The 16,666-nt window shown below is 49.6% G+C and overlaps 1 protein-coding gene across 1 annotated transcript; it reads left to right on the top strand.

Moving 5' to 3' along the window:
- Positions 1–415: 415 nt before the first annotated feature.
- ELF3 (E74 like ETS transcription factor 3) lies at positions 416–3,782 on the top strand (the record flags this gene model as incomplete). The annotated part of the gene is made up of 8 exons (XM_080699424.1): positions 416–578; positions 872–1,093; positions 1,225–1,320; positions 1,519–1,638; positions 1,754–1,843; positions 1,991–2,107; positions 2,825–3,020; positions 3,668–3,782. The coding sequence occupies 8 exons, from the start codon at positions 416–418 to the stop codon at positions 3,780–3,782; spliced, it is 1,119 nt and encodes a 372-aa protein (XP_080555550.1).
- Between the last annotated feature and the right edge of the window lie 12,884 nt (positions 3,783–16,666).

Below are 16,666 nucleotides of genomic sequence, written 5' to 3'. Positions count from 1 at the left end.
ACCACTCGGTAGGACTGCTACCTGTTGCATCCCCTAGCTCCAGCCTTGGGAAATTGGGGAAGGGTCTTGTGGATTTGCACTTCTGAACCAGGCACCCCCTACGTCTGAAATTTCCCAGCAGGAGTGTAGAGCTGGGTGTCCTGAGGGTCAAGGTGCCCTGTGTCTGGGAGGCAAGGGGAGGGACTTGGGCCACGCTGGCTCAAGGGCCCAGATGATATGAGCAAGAGGGTCTAGTAGCCCCACCTGCTCTGAGATCTAGGGGCCCTTTTAGAAGAGAATGTGTCTGCAGAGATGCCGATCTTTCTGCCCCTTGGGGCAGCTCCTGCCAGGGCTTAGTCAGACCAGGGTATCCAAGAGGGTAAGAAGAGGACCTTGGTGCCCTCACAACCTTGTCCCTTACTCCCCAGGTGGCCTCATGGCTGCAACTTGTGAGATCAGCAACGTTTTTAGCAACTACTTCAGTGCTATGTACAGCTCGGAGGACCCCACCCTGGCCTCTGTTCCCCCCACCGCCACCTTTGGGGCTGATGACTTGGTGCTGACCCTGAGCAACCCGCAGATGTCGCTGGAGGGTACAGGTGGGTGACGTAGGATGGGGTGCCTTAAGGGACAGAGAGAGACTCAGACACTCGGAGAGCTTCTTAGATAAAGGGCGGGAATTGGCGGGGAGGAGGGTCTCCAAGTGAATTTCAGGGCTAAGGGCTGAGGTGGTGGGGTTGTCGGGACTGGCGAGCTGAGTGGGGAACTGGAACCTCCTGCCCCTATTCCTGGGAGGGCTCTCAAGAGTGAGCTGGGAGCGGGTACAGGATCCCAAAGGGGTACCCAAAAGGGCTCCCATGCTGACCTTGTGGCTGTACCTGGTCCTCTGCAGAGAAGGCCAGCTGGTCAGGAGAGCAGCCCCAGTTCTGGTCGAAGGCCCAGGTTCTGGACTGGATCAGCTACCAAGTAGAGAAGAACAAGTATGACGCCAGCTCCATTGACTTCTCCCGGTGTGACATGGATGGGGCCACTCTGTGCAACTGTGCCCTCGAGGAACTGCGTCTGGTCTTTGGACCTCTGGGAGACCAACTCCATGCCCAGCTGCGGGACCTCAGTGAGTCCATGCCCCTGCACCACAGGGGCCAGGAGCGGAGGGGAGGATTTCCTTGGGTGGGAGACCTGGGGCCCTGGGCCGCTGGCCCCGGTGGACGGTGGGAGTGTGACCCCCTCCTTCCTTGTCCCCAGCCTCCGGCTCTTCTGACGAACTCAGCTGGATCATTGAGCTGCTGGAGAAGGACGGCATGGCCTTCCAGGAGGCCCTAGGAGACCCAGGCTCCTTTGGTGAGAATTCGTTTCTTACCCCCACCCTGTCCAGTCCTATCCCTGTCCTTTTCAGAGCACCAGAAATGACGCCCTTCCCAGACCTCCTCCTTGCCCACCTAGAAAAATCCCAAAGGCATTGTGAGACCCCATGGGCAGCCTCCCCTGTGCTTGCCTGCCCCTCTGAACCCTGTCTGAGCTTCCACATCCTCTCGCTAGACCAGGGAAGCCCCTTCACCCAAGAGTTGCTAGAGGACTGTCGTCAAGCCAGCCCATACTACGCTGGAAGCTACGGTGCAGGCGCCCCCTCCCCCGGCAGCTCTGATGTCTCCACCACAGGTGAGATTCCTGTTGGGGCCCCACCTGGATCCCAGTCAGGGCCAGAAGCCCAGAAAGCCTGGGCCCTGTGGGGCAGCCCATGTTGGCCAAGACCCTCACTCTGCCCCGCCCGCAGGGACTCGAACTTCCCAGAGCTCCCACTCCTCAGACTCTGGTGGAAGCGACGTGGACCTGGACGCGCCCGACAGCAAGCTCTTCTGCAGAGGTGCGTGGAGGGCGGCTCTGGGGTCCCTTCCGCAGTGCAGGGTGCAGCTCTTCACTCCTCCCTGCTCCTGCAGGGATACGAAGAGGGGCTACTCCTGCTGATGACCGCCTGCCTCACCCTTGCTTGACTTCTACCCCCTCTCCATAGATGCTTTTCCTGACTACAAGAAGGGGGAGAGCAAGCATGGGAAGCGGAAACGGGGGCGCCCCCGAAAACTGAGCAAGGAGTACTGGGAGTGCCTGGAGGGCAAGAAGAGTAAGCACGGTGAGCCTGGGTACCTGGAGGAGGGCTGGAGAGTTCAGGCTTTCTGCCCGCCCACCCCAGTTCTCTCTGCACTTGACCCTTGTCCTGCCTCTTGGGACCCCTTGTTGGTGTGAGGAGCAGCTGGTGGTGCCTGATGGGGACTGAGACTCCAGGCACCAACGGGCTGAGGGCCCTGGGAGGGAGCCCTGAAGGTCTTTCTTGCTAATCTCCCTCCTCCCCCTCTCCTCCTCTTTCTCTTTTTGCATCTTTCTGTCTCTTTCTCTCTGCCTCTCTTCCTCATGAGTGAATGCGCACATAGCCTGGTTTTCTTCTTGTCCTCGGGGTGTTATTTTCCAAGGAAGCTCCCCCAGCCTGGGCCAGTTTTGTCCTCATACTTAACAGCTCTCCCCAGCAGTTGGTGTGTTTGCTTTTTCTGTGGCCTCCACCACCCATGAGTCCCTGCAGGCAGCAGTGGTCACTATCAGGGATGTCCATTTCAGCCAGACATATGATCAGTATTGTTACAAGTGAAATGTCTGGGTGAAGACACGTGTTTCTGGGGCTCCTTGTCTGGGGGTCGGGGAAGGTGAGGAGGGGCAGCTACTACAACACAGGCACAGAGGGCATTGGAGATGCTTCTAGAAGGCTTCGTTTCACATTCCGCCAGGAGTCAGCAGTGTACTGGGACTGGTGAGCGGGGCTAGCCTGTGCTGCTCACTAAGGGGTCTGGTTTTGTAGCCCCCAGAGGCACCCACCTGTGGGAGTTTATCCGCGACATCCTCATCCACCCGGAGCTCAACGAAGGGCTCATGAAGTGGGAGAACCGGCACGAGGGCGTCTTCAAGTTCCTGCGCTCCGAGGCCGTGGCCCAACTGTGGGGCCAAAAGAAGAAGAACAGCAACATGACCTATGAGAAGCTGAGCCGGGCCATGAGGTGAGCTGGTGCCTGCCGGCCTCCAGTCAGGGGATACTGAGGGACCTGCTGACCTGGCGGCAGTGTTTGTGCTCTCCAGCCACTGCCAGGCTTCAAGAAGCAAGTGTGAGCCCTGTAGAGTGAAGATGAGGATGGTCCCTGCCTACCTGGTAGACCGAATGATAGCACAGAGAAAGGACTAACTAGCCTGGCATGTCGTGAGCGCAGCAAGCCTTAGCTGGCATCGTTTCTGGGTATTACCGGCAAGGCGGGTCCTAAGAAAGGCACTTGGGGAGTGGTAGAAAGAGCGTTGGTCAAGCCCCCACCAAGACCTGCTCTGTTTGCTTGTCTTCGGGCCTGTTTCCTCCTGTGTGCCCCAATGGATCACTAATTCATCTCTAAGGCTCCTTGGGCCTTTCTGAAAAGTCCCAAGACAAAACTATAAGATACAAATAAGAGTGGGAAAGCAGGCAGCCTGGACACAATCACAGGCCAGTGTGGTGACGCCAGGTAGGAATTAGTTCAGGCAGTGTGGCTTAGGCTCAGGTTAGCCAGGCTGGTAACCAGAGGGGAGAGGTGAGCTGAGAACTCCTCTGGGCCAGACGGGAGGCAGCAAGAGTGTGGGCATGGCTCCTGCTCAAGCACCGCTAACCATCCTCTCCATCCAGGTACTACTACAAACGCGAGATACTGGAACGGGTAGATGGCCGGAGGCTGGTCTACAAGTTTGGCAAAAACTCCAGTGGTTGGAAGGAAGAAGAGGTTGTCGAGAGTCGAAACTAAGGATCTGAACTAGACCTGGGACTGAACTCATAGACTTGGACTGGAGGTCTGCAGCCCTCCGGGGAGGTCAAACAGGATGGAAAGCACCCTCCCTCCATTTGGACGTGCTCCCTGCCATGCTGTGGAGAGAAGCTGAAGTCTGGTGTGTTCTCAGCCTTCGCCCTGGAGTTGGGGCCTCTGGCCTCTCTGCTCTGCTCTCCTCTCGGGATTACAAGCCCTTGGGTTTGAAGCGACTTGCTCGCTGACTCTACTGCTGCTGTGTGGCTCCCTCCAATTCCAGTGCTGGCTGCCAATGACACCTTCTTCCTGCAGATGCTTGGACTCAGCTGAGGAAGTCACAGGGAAACACAGGACAGAGGGTGGCGTCCTCCGGCACCTTCCTTCTGGACCAGCTTTCACCTCCTTGATGCTCAGTGCTTGGGCTCCACAGACGGGGTCGGAGCACCCTAATTTATGTGCTATAAATATGTCAGATGTACATAGAGATCTATTTTTTCTAAAGCATTTCCCTCCCCAATCCTCTCCCACTGAGTGCCGGTGGCCCCTGGCCCAGCCATCGAGAAGAGAAGGGGGCTGACACTGGACCCCTCAAGATGGGGCTCCCGGCTTTTTTCTCCCACAAGTGGAGGCAGCAACCTCCAATAAAGCGCCTTCTGGGCTTTTTCTAACCTTTGTTTCACCTACCTGTGTACTGAAATTCAGGCTTCTGGATTGGATGACGCATGGAGTTGGGAGAGGAGAGAAGAAAAGGGGTCCACCAGGCTGAGGGCAAAGGCAGAGGCTGGCATGGGCTGAGTACCGATTTCCTGTAGCCAGGAGGGTTGGCCTTGTAGGCATCTTGTCTGGGGACTGAGAGGAGAGCAAAGACGGAGGCTCACAGCTGAGAAAGCTTGCAAGACTCCATGCAGGCAAGGACATGGGCTTAGGAAGCTTAGGGCCAGGGCTGTCGAGTCTCCACACGTGTGCTTGGTGACCTTGGCCAAGTGTGTCCTCTTTGGAGCTGCTTCCTCCTGTAGGACGGGGATGGACCTGATGTTCTCTAAGAAGTCTAGAGTTGCATGTCCAGCCTTGTGGAATAAACAGATGCGTTTTGCATTCCAGCCAAGTTGGCTGCAAGCTGAATATCTGTAACATGAATCCCAGCTTTTGTGTCTGCCCTGAAATCAAAGTTATGATCTTGTAAAGAGGGGAAAAAACAAGCAAAATGGAGATGAGTACTTGATGAGAAGAATAGGGGAAGGAACTGATACTTGTTGACAGCTGAGTGTTCAACCCAGTACTGTACTAAATACTGCTGGGCTTTATTTCCTCTTCTCCCAAGAAGAGATGTTTATGATTTCCACTTTACAGATGCAGATAGCGAGGTTTTGTCCTTTGGCCCATCCCTGGAAGCTTCTCCCACCTCACTAACATCTAACTTAATCCTCAGCAGATTCCAGAACCGCATCACCGTTTCCACAGTGATGACGTGTCTGGTTTCACTGATGGGATGTCTGAAGGGTTTCTTAGGAACGTCCTAATGGAAATTTCCTCAAGTATGAGGCTTCAGATTCCATAGAGCACATTAAGAACCCATTTTATAAGCTCGAAATACTGCTCAGTGGTCTTAGAAATACCAGATTATTCACTGAAGGGATATCAATAAAGAGGGGATCTTAAAAAAACAGAAAGGGGTAGGTGTGTGTGAGCATGGAAATATGCTTGCTCTGGAGAAATGAGTAGTAGAAAGAAGAGTGAAGGAGGTTGGAGACAATAGTGGAATGATGAAAACACCTAGAATTTTCTGGAACTATTTTGGGAAAAGAGTTGTCCTAGCATTTCTTTTTTTTTTTTATTTTAATTTTTATTTTTGTGATACTGGGAATTGAACCCAGAGCTACAGGGATTGAACTCTGAGTTACACCTCCAACCCTATTTATTTATTTGTTTATTTATTTACTTATTCATTTATTTATTTATTTTGCAGTACTGGGGAAGGAACCCAGGGACATTCTACCTCCGAGCTACACCCCAGCCCTACTTTTTATTCTTTATTTTATTTTTTGTGGTACTGGGGATGGAACCAGGGACTTTTCTACCTCCGGGCTATACCCCCAGACCTATTTTATATTTTATTTGGAAACAGGGTCTCACTAAGTTGCTGAGAGCCTCACTAAGTAGTTGAGGTTGGCTTTGAACCTGTATGATCCTCTTGTCTCAGCCTCCCAAGCGCTGGGATTACAAGCGTGTGCCACCATGCTCGGCTCTTTATTCTTTATGTTTGAAACAGGGTCTCACTGAGTTGCAGAGGGCCTCACTAAGTAGCTGAGGTTGTCCATGAACCATGATCCTCCTGTCTCCACCTCCCAAATGCTGAAATTAAAAGCATGTGCCACCATGCCCAGCTCCTATTTTTTTTTTTAAATGGAAACAGGGTCTTGCTAAGTTCCTGAGGGCCTCACTAAGTTGCTGAGGCTGGCTGTGAACACAAGTACTGGGATTACAGGCGTGCACCACTACTCTCCATTCTCATTTCCCTTCTAAAGTAGGAGTAAGTTAAGCCAAAGAGGATGGGAGGCCAGGCCAAGGTTTGAACAGGCTGGCTTCCTCCACTTGGCTGGGGAAGCTTCCATGACCACTTACAATAGTAACAACCTCATCTTTTGAGGATTTGTACGTGCCACACACTGTGCTAGTTTCTCTACCACGTTATCTCCTGGGTGTTTATATGCTTAAGAGAGGTGATCAGTGTTACCTAAGTTTACCTCGCCAAAAAATGGGGGTGGGCCTTTGGAACCCAGGACTCCTGCTCTAGATCTTCCTTGGTCCTCAGTTTCTTTAGTTCCAAAAATGAGATCCCAGCAGTGAGTTTCACCTAGGGGACCAAGCTCCTTCGTGGTCTGATACCGGGCCGGGGAAGCGGCTTCATGACCCACACCGCATGCCGGAGCGCTGACCTTTGTCTTGCCGTTTTCAGCTTATGAGGCACTTTCTTCACCCCACTATCTCATTGGATCCGCCCTGTGGCCCTTGGAGGAGACTGGGCATCCCATTTCTCTGATGAAGGCAGAGGCTGGCCCAAGGTCACCAGTCAGGTGACAGCGGGACCAGAGCCCAGCAGGCCTGTCTGTGCTGGAGGGAGGCAGCCCGGGCACACAGTTCTTACCCAAGATGCCTTTCTCCTCAGCCTTGATCTCTAGCCCCCACCCCTCAGGACACTGCGGAGCACCAGCACAGACCCCAGGCTGGCCTTCCCTAGTCCTCCACCACTGTCCTCTCCTTGGAGACAGTCATCCTTCCCAGCTCTCTCCAGACCCAGTGGAGGGGGAGGGTCAGAAGGGACGTGCATGCTTGCAGAGGTGGCCCAGTTGCTCGCCCACCTGCCCCAGGGTCCCCTTGGGTGTGTCCTGGGCTGGGCTGTTTATATCCTGCCCTGAGCGCTGGTCACCTCTTATCAACTTCTGTGGGATTGGGTGTGTTGCTAGGCAGGTCAGGGGGAGGTCATCCCTCCTATGCTTGGGCTTGCTGTGCTCACCCTCCCCAGGGATGGTTCCCAGAATCCTGCACAGCCCCACCCCTCACACCCATTCAGGGGAGGGGAGCCTGCTCAGTGGGCCCTCCTGAGAAGTAGGTGAAGAGATGGAATTTTTATGAAGGGGCTTATTTCAGTGGCTTGTTCACTCCAGCTATCTGTTTACACATCTCCCTTACAGGGCTGTGAGCGCCTTTGGGCAAGGGCCGGGCTTGCTCACCTGGGCACCGTGCACAGGGCCTGGCACAGGGAAGGTGCTCCATAAATATTTGTTAAACTGCCCATGACTCTCCCTGCCCTGACCACCCCTCTCCACACACACACACTGCACATGAACACTCATGGCACACAGAGAACACACCTACATTCACAGAGGGTATATGTAGATAAACACATATGCCATACACTAATGTGCACACACACACACACACACACACACACACACACACACACCCTCATCACATGCACCTGCATGCCCTTAACAGACTCAAACTCACAGGCTCACACTCACACAGGACACTTGCTCTTACGGGTGTATATTAGACAGACATACACACTCCTGACCCTCCTTTGATTCTGTCTTTGTTTACACAGCTCATCTCCTCCCTGGGAGAGGCAACTGGCCCCTTCCTGCCCTCCCTCTGCCCTCCTCTGCCCTCCTTCCACCAGGTGAGTTTAGCCCCTCCCTCCAGTCAGGACCAGCAGGACCCGACCCAGAACTTTGGCCCTTGTTTAGAAGTTTTTGTTTGTTTGTTTGTTTTTGTTTTTTTCTGTACTGGGGATTGAACCAAGGCGCATTCTGAGCTATACTCCCTATACAGCCCTATTTATTATTATTATTATTATTATTATTATTATTATTATTAATTTATTTTGTGGGTTGGGGATGAAACCCAGGGGCATGTGATACCTCCGAGCTACATCCCCTGTCCTATTTTTTTTATTCTTTATTTTTTGAAACAGGGTCTCACTGAGTTGCAGAGATACTCACTAAGTAGCTGAGGCTGTCTGCGAACCACGATCCTTCAGTCTCAGCCTCCCAAATGCTGGGATTACAAGCATGCACCACCACGCCCGGCTTTTATTATTATTTTTTATTTTGCGTGGTGCTGGGGATTGAAACCAGGGAGATTCTACCTCTGAGCTACACCCACCCCCAGCCTGATTTTCATTCTTTTTTTTTTTTTCCCCTTTGGTGGTACTAGGGATGGAACCCAGGGGATTTCTACCTCTGGGCTATACTCCCAGACCTATTTCTATTTTATTTGGAAACAGGGTCTCACTAAGTTGCTGAGCGCTTCACCAAGTAGCCGAGGCTGGCTTTGAACCTGTGCGGTCCTCCTGTCTCAGCCTCCCAAGCGCGTGCCACCACTCCCGGCTTTCATTCTTTATTTTGAAACAGGATCTCACTAAGTTGTGGAGGGCCTCACTGAGGAGCTGAAGCTGGCTTCAAACCTGAATCCTCCTGTCTCAGCCTCCCAAGTACTGGGATTACAAGCAGGCGCCTCCATGCCTGGTTTTATTTTTATTTTGAAACAGAGTCTTGCTAGGTTGATAACAGTCTCACTACTTGCTGAGGTTGTCCTTGAACCTGCACTCTTCCTGTTTCAGCTTCCCAAGTACAGGGATTACGGGGGTATACTACCACACCCCACTTTGAAGACCATATTTAACTCAGTGTAGTGTATGGCATGTTATGGGCCTTGCGAACACTGGAGACCTCTGCAGGACCTTCTGGGCTGGGCATGGCTGCCTAAACCAGAGTGTCCCAAGATGTCACCACTGCCCAGCAGGCTTGTCCCATCTAAATACCTGTATCCCTGCTAATGAAAGAGAATTGGCAGAATCTGATTTGTCTATAAAATAGCTCTTCCCATGATTTCCCTAGCTCATCTCCCTTGTCAGGAAAAACAAGTGTCTCACAGAAGTTCCTGCATCATAACCACTTTTCTACCAATGATTTACAGAATACAGCAGTAGATGCAGAAGAGCAACTTCACTGTGTGTGGGGGTATTAGGTTTGATGCCCAGGGCATTCTATGTCTGAGCTATACCACCAGCCCTGTTTTATTCTTTCATTTGAAATAAAGTCTCACTAAGTTGCTGAAGCTGATCTCGAACCTGTGATACTCCTGTCTCAGCCTCCCAACTACTGAGATTATAGGCATGTGCCACTATGCCCAGCACAACCCTAATTTTTCAGATGAGGAATCCAAGGTTCAGAAAAGGAAGGTGACAGCCGGGCGTGGTGGCACACACTTGTAGTCCCAGCATTCGGAAGACTGAGACCAGAGGGTCGTGGTTCATGGACAGCCTCAGCTACTTAGTGAGGCCCTCTGCAACTCAGTGAGACCCTGTTTCAAAATAAAGAATAAAAAAAAAATAGGGCAGGGGGTGTAGCTCGGAGGTCAAATGCCCCCGGATTCCATCCCCAGACCCACCATAAAAAAAAAAAAAAGAAAAGAAAGAAAGAAAGAAAAAAGAAAGAAAAAGAAAAGGAAGGTGATTTATTCAAAGCCACCCAGCCTGGGTTTAATACTGACAGCTGGTCCCTTCATTCATTTATTCTCTCAGCCTTCATTGGCTGTCGGCTGGGTACCTGGCTCCAGGTCAGGTGACCCAGTAGGGAAGAAGCCCTCTGGGGAGAATGAAGGGCCTGGGCTAGACCTAAGAAATGCCAGAGACATCTCCATAAGCTTCCAGCAGGACTGCAAGGTAGACAATCAGACCCTCACTTCACAGGTGAGGAACCTGAGGCTTCGGAGAGATTAAGAATAGCTCAGGGGTTCAGAGCTAGAAAGTTTAGAAAACCAGTATCTGAACCTGGCTTCTGACTCTCTTTTCCCAACCCACAACTGATTCTGCTTGGAGCGGTGCTAAGTATCACAAACGTCTCACTGCTGCACAGCTGCCTGGAATTCCATCATTGGATGCACAGTTTGAGAAGTGCCCTATTTACGTTTTTTTTTTTTTTTTTTTTTTGTGGTACTGAGGTTCCTGGAAGCCCTTCTACCTCTGGGCTGCACTCCCAGACCTATTTTATTTTTGGAAACAGGGTCTCCTAAGCTAGCACGGCTGGCTTCGAACCTGTGTGATCCTCCTGTCTCTGCCTCCCAAGCACGGGGATTACAAGCGTGCACCACCACGCCTGGCGACCTATTATTTTTTTAAATATATATTTTATTTGGAAACAGGGTCTCTTAAGCCAGCAAGGCTGGCTTCGAACCTGCACGATCCTCCTGTCTCCGCCTCCCAAGTGCCAGGATTATAAACATGCGCCACCACGCCCAGCTTATTTTTTTAATTTTTTAATTATATTTTTGATGGCGGTTGGTACTGGGGATTGAACCCAGGGCCTCCGACATGCTAGACAAGTACTCTATCAATGAACTGCATCCCCAGGTTTTTTTAAATTTTATTTTGAGACAGAGTTTCACTAGCTTGCCCAGGCTGGCCTTGAACTTATGATCTTCCTGCCTCAGCCTCCAGACTAGCTTCAATTACAGGCATGAGCCATCATCCCTGAGACAAGTATCCTATTGACATACAGACACACCTGGTCTGGAAATAGATCTATTAGTGTTGCTTTCCAGGGACTCTTTGATCCTGTGGGAAGGATGGGGAGTGAGTTGACAGTTCCTGAGACCCTCAGGGTGTCCACCCATTGGGAATGCTGCCTTTTCGTTGCCCTCTATCTTCTCCTTCTCCTCCTCCTTCCCCTCCCCCTCCTCCCATCCCCCCTCCTCCCTCTCCCCCTCTTCTCCCTCCTCCTCCCCACCTCCTCCTATCTCCTGTTACGTGTGGGGCTGGGCTGGGGCAGCAGCAGCAGCAGCAGCAATTAGCCAGCTTAGCCACCCGTTACTGGAACCTGCATGTCAACTCTGGAGTTGATCCAGGAAGCCACACCCAGTGTCCTTAATGACTCAGCTTCACCTGCCCACCTCCACACCTGCCAGCCAGTGACCCAGGCCACAATGCCCAGAGGAAAGTCCCCCCCACCCTTCAGTCTGAACCCACTGACCCCATGAACTTGCAAAGCAAGTTGGGATTTGGAGTCCTTGCATTTCAGGCTCTGTTCCCTGGCTGATTTCTAGCCAAAAGGGAGGGATTGCTTCAAGAAAGGCAAATGCTAGGGTTGAAAAACTGAAATCTCCACGGAGAATGCAGATGGTGTATCTTCTCTCTTCCCTATCATTGTTGGAAATGCTTAAGACTCCAGGAAATACTTTTCATATATCAAATTGTCAAAGAAAGCCAGGTGTGGTGGTGCATGCTTGCAATCCCAGTACTTGGGAAGCCAAGACGGGAGGACTCTAGGTTCAGAGTCAGCCTCAGCAATTTAGCGAGGCTCTCAGCAACTTAGTAAGACCCCGTTTTCAAGTTAAAAATAAAATATGTCTGGGTGTGTAGCTAAAAGGTAGGATGCCCCTGGATTCCATCCTCAGTACTTCCCCCAAATTGGCAAAGAATATAAAGGATGCCCTTGATATCTAGAGCTGATGAGCTGATGAGGATGTGAAGAATCTCAAATCTGATATAAAATGCTGCTCAAGTTGTTAACTGGAAGACACTCTCTCTGAAGACCAGTTTGACAAATTGTTTCAAAGCTTTAAAAAATGCATACCTTTGTACATAGCAATTTTATGCTTAAGAATTTTTTTTCAAAGAAAATACTTGGATAAGTGTATAAGGATGCGTATTCTGGTGATGCTACAATTCCAGTCAAGGGGTACAATCTGTGCCAGTCAAAAGAGGACTGGTATCTGGGCGTGGTGGTGCACACTTGTAATCCCCGCGCTTGGGAGGCTGAGACAGGAGGATCGCACAGGTTCGAAGCCAGCCTCAGCAGCTTAGTGAGGCTCTCAGTAACTTAATGAGACCCTGTTTCCAAATAAAATATAAAATAGGTCTGGGAGTGTAGCCCGGAGGTAAAAAGTCCCTGGGTTCCATCCCCAGTACCACACACACACACACACACACACACACACACACACACACACAAAGAGGACGTGTGGGCTGGGGATGTAGCTCAGTGGTAGTGTTTTCCTGGCATGTGCAAGACCCTGGTTTTGATCTCAGCACTGTGTGTGTGTGTCCACACACACAGATTGGTGAATAAACTATCGTAGAGATATTTATTCAAATAACAGGCAACTACAAAAGTGATGCTGTGAAACTATATTGAAATGTAGATTTGTTCATGATGTGTGTGGGGGGGATACTAGGGATGGAACCCAAGGGCCTTTTATCTTGGGGATACACCCTAGTCCTATTTTTTTTTTTTTTAATGTGGGAACAGGAGCTCGCTAAACTGTTGACAGCCTCACTAAGTTGCTGAGGCTGGCTGCAAACCTGTGATCTTCCTGTCTCAGCCTCCTATGTCCTGGGATTACAGGTATGTGCCATGCCATCACTTCTGGTTTGTTAATGATCTAGTACATGAAACAAAAGTAGGCTTGCATTTATTTTGTGTAAAAATAATTCCACTTTTGTAAAGATTTGGTGATTATCTCTGCATTTTATCATAGAAAATATTTTTATATTTTCTGAACAAAAATTAAGGTGGGCACAGTGACACATGCCAGTAATCCCTGAACTTGGGAGGCTGAGACAGGAGGAGCACAGGTTCACAGCCAGTCGCAGCCACTTAGTGAGGCCCTCTGAAACTTCGTGAGACCCTGTTTCAAAAAAAGGCTGGGGGTGTATACTTGCAATCCCAGTACTTGGGGGGGGGGGCTGAGACAGGAGGATCGCAGGTTCACGGCCATCCTCAGCTACTTAGTGGGGCAAAAACAGACCCTGTTTTGAAATACAGAATAATTTAAAAAAATAGAGCTGAGGGTTTAGCTCAGAGATAGAATGCCCCTGGGTTCAATCCCCAGTAACAAAATAAATGAGTGAATGAATAAATAAACAAATAAATAAAAAGCCAGGCATGTTGGTGTATGTGTAACCACCGTGCTTGGGAGGCTAAGACAGGAGGATCGCATGGGTTCGAAGCCAGCCTCAACTACTTAGTGAGGCTCTCAGCAACTTAGTGAGACCCTGTTTCCAAATAAATTATAAAATAGGGATGAGGGTGTAGTGCAGAGGTAGAAAAGCGCCTGGGTAAGTAAAATGGGACTGGGGATGTAGCTCCGAGGCAGAATGTCCCTGAGTTCAATTCCTAATCTCTCTCTCTCTCTCTCTCTCTCTCTCTCTCTCACACACACACACACACACACACACACACACACACAGATTGAGTATATTTAATAAGCAAGCATCTATTTTGCAAAAAAAAAAAAAAAGGAAGGAACAACAACAATGGGATTAGCAAAACCTCTGAGGGCTATCTCTTACACCTCTTAGCACTTTAAAAAAATCTCTCCACAGCTGGGCATGGTGACGCACACTTCTAATCCCAGCATTCGGGAGCCTGAGATCGGAGGATCGCAGTTCGCGAATAGCCTCAGCTACTTAGTGAGGTCCTCTGCAACTTAGTGAGACCCTGTTTCAAAATAAAGAATAAAAAAAATAGAAAAGGGGTGTAGCTCAGAGGTCAAATGCCTCTGGGTTCCATCCCTAGACCCGGAAAAAAAAAAAGAATAAAAAATAGGTCTGGGGGTATAGCTCAGAGGTAGTATGCCCCTGGGTTCCATCCCCAATACCACAAAAATAAATAAATAAATAAATTAATTAATTAATAAAATAGGGCTGGAGTGTACCCACACACACACAAATAAATGTCTTCAGAGCCAGGTGTGGTGGCACACACCTGTGATACAGTTACTTAGAAGGCTGAGGCAGGAGAATTGAGCAGTTTCAGGGCAGCCTGGGCACCAAAGTGAGACCCCGTCTCAAACTAGAAGATTCAATGGGCTGGAGATGCAGTTTAGTGATAGAATACTTGCATGTGTGAGGCCCCGGGTTCAATCCTCAATAAGAGAAAAATTAAATTAGAGCTGGATGCAGAGGCACACACTTGTAATCCAGTTCTTGGAAGGCTGAGACAAGAAGATCTGCAGGTTCAAGGACAGCCTCAGCAACTTAGTGAGCTTTTCAGCAACCTACTGAAACACTGTTTGAAAAACAAAAAATAAAAAGGACTAAGAGTGTGGCCCTGGGTTCTATCTTTGGTGCCAGAAATAATACAATAAAATAAATTGAATTTACAAAGGGCTGGGTATGTAGCTCAGTGGTAGAGTCTTTGCTTAGAATGAGAAGAACTAGATTTGATCTCCAGTACTACAAAATAGTAATAATAAAAAGGATAATTTAGTTGAGTGTGGTGGCACATGCCTGTAAGTCCAGTATTTGGGAGGCTGAGACAGGAAGATCACGGGTTTGAAGCCAGCCTTAGCAACTTAGGGAGACCCTGTTTCAAAACAAAAAATAAAGAAGGGCTGAGTGTAGCTCAGAAGTAGAATTCTCCTTAATTCAATCCCCAATACCATCCAAAAATAATAATAATTTTTGTCTTTGACGGGAAGAAACACCTCTGGAGACTTTCTTTTTTTTTTAGTACAGGGTATTGAGCCCAGGGCCGCACACATATTAGCCAAGCACTCCACCACCACTGACCTACATCCTCAGCCATCACCACCCATTTTTGTATTGAGAATTGAACCCAGGGACATTCTACCTCAGAGCTACATCTCCAGCCAGGTTGCTGAGTCTCACTATGTTGCCCAGGTTGGCCTCAAATCTTTGATCCTCCTATCTCAGATTCCCAAGTACTGGGATTGCAGGTGTATGCCACCATGCCTGGCACCAGCCCCCCTTTACAACTTTAATTAATTAATTAATTAATTAATTTATTGTGGCCCTGGGGATGGAACTCAAAGGCATTTGACCTCCGAGCTACACCCCCTGCCCAATTTTTTATTCTTTATTTTGAAATAGGGTCTCAATGAGTTGCGAAGGGCCTCACTAAGTAGCGAGGCTATCCGTGAACCACGATCCTCCAGTCTCAGCCTCCTGAATGCTGGGATTACAAGCGTGCGCCACCACGCCCGGCTACAACTTTATTTCGAAACAGGCTGGGTTTTGCTAAATTGCCCAAGCTGGCCTCAAACTTGTGATCCTCTTGCCTCAGCCTCCCAAGTAGCTGGGATTGCAGGCTTATACCACCGCTTCAGGCAAAATGAGCCTTCTTGGTTTGATAAGAAACTTTTGGCTCTGAGAGAGCAAGATGTCTAAAGATTCATAGCAAGCTGCAACGTCTTAAAATTCTTTCTTTAGCTTTGTCAAGTCCACTGATGAGCTCTTTGAAGATATTCTTTATCTCCATTACCATGGGTTTATTATTTCTTTTTTGTCTATTTGTTTGTTTTTTCTTCTCTGCTGAAATTCTCTCTTTTCCTACCTGTGTCTTTAAACAAGTCTGGTTTACTGGTTATTTTGTTTCTTGACAGTTCATAATTTTTTTTCTTTGTACTGAGGATGGAACCCAGGGACCTTTTACCTCTGGACGCCACCAGTCCTATTTTATTTTATTTGGAAACAGGGTCTCACTAAGTTGCTGAGAGTCTTACTAAATTGCTGAGGCTGGCTTTGAACCTGCCATCCTCCTGTCTCAGCCTCCCAAGTACTGGGATTACAAGCATGCACCACCACACCAGGCTTGGTAACATTTTTTTTCCTTCTAATTTATTTCATGTCAAGAGGCATGATGACACACACCTGTAATCCCAGTACTTGGGAGGCTGAGACTGGAGGATCACAGGTTTGAGGCCAACCTCAGCAGCCTAGAGAGACTCTGTTTCAAAAACAAAAAGGGAAGCCGGGCGTGGTGGCGCACGCTTGTAATCCCAGCATTTGGGAGGCTGAGACTGGAGGATCGCGGTTCGCGGACAGCCCCAGCTACTTAGTGAGGCCCTTCACAACTCAGTGAGACCCTGTTTCAAAATAAAGAATAAAAAAATAGGGCAGGAGGTGTAGCTCGGAGGTCAAATGCCTCTGGGTTCCATCCCCAGACCCGCAAAAACAAAAACAACAAACAACAAACAAACAAAAAAACCCAAAAAGGGTGCCGGGCGTGCACTGTGGTGGCACACGCTTGTAATCCCAGTACTTGGGAGGATGAGATAGAAGGATCGCCAGTTCGTGGCCAGCCTCAGCAACTTAGTGAGACCCTGTTGCCAAATAAAAAAAATAAAATAAGATGGGGTTGTAGCTCAAAGGTAAAAGGCCCCTAGGGATTCAGTCCCGAGCATTCCCCACACACCGGGCCGTGTGCGTGCGTGCGTGCGTGCGTGCGTGCGTGCGTGCGTGTAGGGTCACCCTGCTCAGTTTGGGCTTTGCCGTTGCTGTGTTTGGTTACCTTTCACGTACCACTGGCTTTGGATTCCTTCTGCTTTGCCCTGGGTTTTCCCAGAGTTTCCCTCTAGCC

The sequence above is a fragment of the Muscardinus avellanarius genome (genome assembly GCF_963383645.1).
Source record: "Muscardinus avellanarius genome assembly, chromosome: 7".
Classification (NCBI taxonomy): Eukaryota; Metazoa; Chordata; class Mammalia; order Rodentia; family Gliridae; genus Muscardinus; species Muscardinus avellanarius.
Note: the sequence above shows the minus strand (reverse complement) of the source record. Positions and strands in the feature narration are given on the sequence as shown.